The sequence below is a fragment of the Sinocyclocheilus rhinocerous genome, unplaced genomic scaffold, assembly GCF_001515625.1.
Source record: "Sinocyclocheilus rhinocerous isolate Xijiao unplaced genomic scaffold, SAMN03320098_v1.1 scaffold874, whole genome shotgun sequence".
NCBI classification, from domain to species: Eukaryota; Metazoa; Chordata; class Actinopteri; order Cypriniformes; family Cyprinidae; genus Sinocyclocheilus; species Sinocyclocheilus rhinocerous.
Genome location: NW_015658511.1, coordinates 318,648 through 324,848, shown reverse-complemented (window position 1 = coordinate 324,848; position 6,201 = coordinate 318,648). Strand labels below are relative to the sequence as shown.

General features: G+C 35.4%; 1 protein-coding gene across 3 annotated transcripts in view; it reads left to right on the top strand.

Moving 5' to 3' along the window:
- Nucleotides 1–3,954, top strand: part of LOC107722336 (CAP-Gly domain-containing linker protein 1-like) — a 25,090-nt gene extending 21,136 nt beyond the window's left edge. For all 3 annotated transcript variants that reach the window (XM_016530657.1, XM_016530658.1, XM_016530659.1), the window contains 5 exons: nt 778–838; nt 1,089–1,245; nt 2,047–2,099; nt 2,189–2,301; nt 2,739–3,954. In XM_016530657.1, the coding sequence (XP_016386143.1) occupies nt 778–838; nt 1,089–1,245; nt 2,047–2,099; nt 2,189–2,301; nt 2,739–2,967 (613 nt within the window). In that variant the 3' untranslated portion in view covers nt 2,968–3,954. The remainder of the gene's footprint in view (nt 1–777; nt 839–1,088; nt 1,246–2,046; nt 2,100–2,188; nt 2,302–2,738) is intronic.
- The last annotated feature ends 2,247 nt before the right edge of the window (nt 3,955–6,201 follow it).

Sequence of the window (6,201 nt, the reverse complement as noted above, 5' to 3'; positions counted from 1 at the left end):
ATTTGTTTATTACAAACATGCAGCTTTTTGTTTCACAAGACATTAATTGATGGACTGGAGTGGTGTGGATTGCTTGTGTATTATTGTGATGTTTTTATCAGCTGTTTGGACTCTCATTCTGACGGCACCCATTCACTGCAGAGGATCCATTGGTGAGCAAGCGAAGTAATGCTACATTTCTCCAAATCCGTTCTGATGAAGAAACAAACTCATCTACATCTTGGATGACCTGAGGGTGAGTACATTGTCAGCAAATGTTCTTTTTTGGATGAACTATTCCTTGAAATTTCTTCACAAGCTTTCAAAAACCACATTTATTATCTGTGGTTATAAACAACATGTCACAGATGCTTTTGATGGTGCTTAATGGAGCTCTGTCTTAGTAATTGTTCAAACGAGAGCTGGATTTGAGATCACATGCAATCTGGAGGCTTTAAATATCATTTCATCTCGTGGGAAATTAAGGCTTTCAAAAAAGCTTGTCAGTACACGTTCTTTACAGATCAGTATTTTATGATATACCAAGATTACCACATCTAGAGAAAAGCTCAAATAAAAAAAGTTTTTGGCTTCAGATCTATTGTTTTCCTCCACCCTAAAAATACTGCGCAGTCCCACTGGATGTCTGTTCATTTTTTTTCATGTTTTTCTGTAAGCTTTTAATCTTTGAAGCTCCATTGAGAGATGGTGTTATGCATGTTCTCAGAGTGCATATGGCTTTTTGTAACATGACTGTAAATCCAACCAGTTACAGTGAGCTCTTGTCTGTCCTCATAGTGAGAACTCCAATGCAATGATGTCTGATAAAGACAAAGAGCTAGAGACACTACGAAATGAGGTAAGAACTTTGACTCTTGGGTTTCTTAAGTCTTACTAAACCTCTGGATCATTCTTCAAAGTATGTTTTATTCACTGTGGACTATGACTGAATTTGTCTTATATAAAAAGAATGCTTCTAGTAGATTAAATTCATAAAAGACTAAAGCTGTCTAAAGCAGTTCCTTTTTTTTTTTCTTTTTATATAAAACTTTGTATTGTTGGCACTTAATATTGTTGAATAAGGGGGAAAAAATAATTTGTCATTCCAGATTGCAGTGCTTCGTGTGGAAAATGCCATGGCCAAGACACTCCAGTCAGCTGTGACGTCTCTAGAGAGGGACAAAGCCCAGCTGCAGAGCCGAGTGAACAGCCTGGAGCAAAAGCTGGAGGTCCGGCAGACGGGGAATGGAGAGGAAGTCAGTTCAGGTCTGTCAGCGTATTTATATTTGGAACGGAATGACAGCATTTTGCATTGTGTACTGTATACTGTATACTGCCAGCTACTTTAATTCACATTTAATTCATCATTTAAAAGCTTGTGGAACGATTTTGTAATATTTTGAAAAAGTCTCGATTGCTCACCAAGCCTGCCATTATTTGATCAATGAATTTGCATGTTTAATTCAGGAAATGCCATCAAGTTATCTCAGAAAAATGTTTTTATTTTATTTCTATTTTTAATCCAATTTTATGTAAAAATGTCTTCAGATATGTTAAAAATGACTTTTCTGTTGCTTTTGCTTTGAATTGTTTTGTTACACTGGAAATGGAAGTAGTTTGAGTAATACATACAGTATTACTACTTTTATTTCCATTTGCAGTATGAAAAATGAATCTAAAACGAAACAAACATTTTTAACAAATCTTTCGACAGTTAGATGAAGTGAGAGAAAAGTGTTTATTACGTTTGAAATAAGGATATTTTTCTTACAAAAACGCATGGATTCGCTACAGGAGGCCTTTATTCACACCCCGGAGCCGTGTGAGGCACGTTTTATTATGGATACGCGCACTTTATTTAACATGTTTTGGACTGTTGAACAAAAACACCTACCCCATTCTAACGCTTAGAAGTGCCAGGACAATTTTTTATATAACTCCGATTGGATTCGTCTGAAAGAAGAAAGTCATATACACCTAGGATGCCTCGAGGGTGAGTAAATCACAGGCTAATTTTCATTTTTGGGTGAACTAACCCTTTAATTTGTTTGTTTGTTTCACCTGTAGGTGATGCTGCTATAGACCAACTGAGAGAAGAGAAAGAGTTTGCTGAGGGACAGGTAAAACTCTTCTGCTCTTTATTTGGATTCTGTTTTTAGGATATATTTGTACATTTCTAAATTCTGCCATGTTTTCCTGCATGGATCAGATCAACTTCCTGAACTCAGTCATTGTGGACCTCCAGAGGAAGAATGAAGAACTAAAGGTGAAGCTGAAGAAAATGGCATTGACCGAGTTCAACGGAAATTATGAAAATGAAGGGTGCGTCCAATTGAGTTTTGACATCTTGACAAGTTTTTTTTTGTCTAGCAGACTCCGTTTTTTATTAATATTTAGAGTTTGTTTTTAGTTTTGTATTTTCCATTTTCATTTTAAGTTTATTTAGTTAAGTTTTAGTAATTTTGTTGGGTGTTTTTGTCATTATTATAATTTTTTTTAAACGTCTATAGTTTTTATAAATTTTTATTTCAGTTTTAGTACATCAAGTTAAACTAAATGAAAATGAAAAATGTTTCTTATTATTTTTTTAAATTATTATTTTGTTTTGTTTGTTTGTTTCTGTTAACTGTAATAACCCTGGCACATGGTCATGTTGTACATACTTGACAAGCATTGCACTACTTGCATCTTCGTAGCTATTATTATTCTTCGCACAGGGTTTACGAAAAATAAAAAAATTTTATCCTCTGTCTCTCAAGTCTTGGTGAGGTCAAAAAGAAGAAGAAAGCCCCACCACGCGTTTTCTGCGACATCTGTGACAGCTTTGACCTGCACGACACGGAGGACTGTCCCACTCAAACGCAATCCCCAGACTCGCCTCCACACACCACATACCACGGGAGCCGCAGCGGCGAACGACCATACTGCGACATCTGTGAAGCGTTCGGTCACTGGACAGACTCTTGCAACGATGACCAAACCTTCTGAACTTCCCCTCAACCCCTCGGCCTATGAGCAGGCTATGCACAGTTTGCTTTCAACCAGATTATACGCTATTTTTGTACACGGCATATATACATTCGAACCTCTTGTACATTCCCTAAATGAATCCGCCCAAATGAAAGCTAAGGTATGCTGCATTTATGGAAATGTAATGTTATGAAGGCGAGAGATATTTCTGTTATCAACACTGTTTTGTGTGTTTCATACGTTTTTCACTGTCCTGTGTTGATTTATCTAATGATGAATTACCAGCAAGAAAATTGGGAACGGTTTAGCGATACTTTGCAGTGTATTTAAAGCTGCTGTGTGTAATTTCTATTGGCACAAAATGGAATTGCAAAAATAATGACTGTTTCCAAACAGGTTTTCCTCTCTCTACTATTGTAGCTCCACCCCAAAGTCAACCTATTGGTTGAGTCAGAAGCTGACATTTCAGGGCGCTCAAACAAACAGCAATCTTTTGAAAGCTCCACAAATCTGTAGCCTGTGTTTGGATTGGTATACTAGCACACTGCGTACTGCACACTAGTCGGTATACACTGAATACTGCCCACTATTTTTTAGATAGCATGTGAAATGGTACGCATTATGCAACAATAAAAATTAAGCTAAATTTTGTAAAAAATTATAGTGGATTTTAATTTCAGCTTATTCGTTACTCATGTTGAATCGACTCGTGTCGAGCACATTGCATTATGGGATCTGATTGTATACTGCACATTTTCACCCAGGTATTCTATGCATACAGAAATTATGCATACTATGCACAGTATACATACTGTAGTATGTAGTATGCTGTTCCGAACACAGCCACAGTTGTTGCACTATTCAGTAATTCGCCCTACGAATGGTTTTCTTACAGTTGTCTGTGCATATTAAACCAGGATAGAAGATTTTAATGAAGTTATTTTAATGAAACAAAATTACACACTTCAGCTTGAAGAACTCGTAACGGACTGTAAAACAGTACAACAAGTGCACCAAACAAAGCTGAAGCTAACCACTATTAACTATTGCACTTCTCACTTTAAATGTGTACAGCACATGAGTTTAACTGCCATTGTTTGGAACTAAGTTATTTTTACTGTTAAACGTCAGACATATAGTTATAATAATGTCATATGAATGGATTTTTATGTGTATTTTGATGGTATGTCCTGTAGATTTCAGGCCTATTCACACCAAGTCCGATTTTTTTGGGCATAAAATAAATGCACGGCAAGATTTTAAGATTTAACATTTTTTTGTGTACGGATTCAAGATTGATTTATTTAAAATGCCGAACAGTTACTTCAGGTATCCAGACTTTTTTTTTTTTCAGAGAATGGAGAAAATTCTGCATCAAAAAACAGTGTAGAATTGTTTTGGTGCAAAAAATGGCTTCCAAATATTTTATAATTCCGTATATTTTAGTCACCTCAAACTTGGTGTGAACAGGCCTTTACTAAAGCACAATTTTTAAGCACAAGATCATATTGTATCTCTTATTATTGATGTAATATTAACAGTTTATTTAGCAACCTAATAAACTGCAAGTGTTAGAATTGGTAACCCGCAATGAAATGGTGCACAAGATTATATTAAATATGTATAATATTCATGATTATTCCCCTTTGGTTTATATGAATTTGATCAGAAAATTTTGCATTAATTTCAAATATATGGTCTGTTTCTACTGAAATATTGTGACAGTCTTTAACTATTGTACTGTTTCATGTACTGTATATTCACTTGAACTCAATACAAACATTCAAAGATTTTTCGTGTCGTTATATTCTGTCTGACTATATTGCGCTTTCTGACTACACAATGATTCTGACCATGTTTTTGTGAACATTTCACAAACATTTCATGAACGTCATAAGGACAATTCTAGACGCACTTTAGATTCAGTATTTTAAGTCAGTGGTGTGATCCATACGTTGCATACAATTATTACATAATAAAACCACTTCACCTATTCATCATTGAATGATTTTCAGTCTTGATCTTTCATCTAAATTTATATCTCAAAGTTTTATAACTGCTTACAGCCAAAGTTTGAAATGCCGCTCTCATAGTCTCTCAATTTCACGCAAGGATGGTCAACAGATCCCATCACAACGTCCTGCAGCTCCTAAATAGAACAGAAGGGGCCTGGTCAATAATTAATGTCCCTTAAAAATGCAGCCTGATAAGACAATTCTGAACCCCACATAAAATAACGAAAATAGCATCTTTGATGTAAATTTGACGCTTTTTGTTAACCTAATTAGGATAATTAGTGGTGTTTGCTAATTAGAAGTGTATGTTTATGGCCAAAATACAAGTGACATTGTTTTTTGACTTTCATATATTCTAGATTAATTATATGTAAAGTAAAACATTTCAAAAGTTTTTTTCTTTTAATTTTGATGATTAGAGCTTATAGCTCATGAAAGTAAAAAATCCAGTATCTCAAAATATTAGAATATTTCCTAAGATCAATCAAAAAAAAAAGGATTTGCAAAACAGAAAAGGCACTGCTGAGGACTATTGAGCCTTCAGCTCTCTGTATTGTTGGATCGACTGTTTCTCATCTTTCTCTTGAAAATATCCCATAGATTCCATATGGGGTTCCGGTCAGGCATGTTGGCTGGCCAATCAAGCACAGTAATATCATGGTCAGCAAACCACTTGGAAGTGGTTTTGGCACTGTGAGCAGGTGCTAAAGTCCTGCTGGAAAATGAAATCAGCATCTCCATAAAGCTTGTCAGCAGATGGAAGCATAAAGTGCTCCAAAATCTTTGTGAAGCTGTCCCAAGTGTTTGAATCGGCTTTGCTTGACAGTATTCTCAAGCTTGCGGTTATTCCTGTTGCTTGTGCACCTTTTCCTACCCTTTTTCTTCCTTCCAGTCAACTTTGCATTTAATATGCTTTGATGCAGCACTCTGTGAACAGCTGCTCTTTCAGTAATTACCTTCTGTGACTTACCCTCTTTGTGGAGGGTGTCAATGATTGTCTTCTGGACCATTGCCAAGTCAGCAGTCTTCCCCATTATTATGGTTTCAAAGAACAAGAGATACCCAGAATTTATACTGTAGGGATGGTCATTTAATGAAACTCAAATGTAAATATTCTAATATTTTGAGAATACTGGATTTTTGACTTTCATGAGCTGTAAGCTCTAATCATCAAAATAAAAAAAAATAAATAAAAAAACGTTTGAAATGTTTTACTTTACATGTAATGAATCTAGTA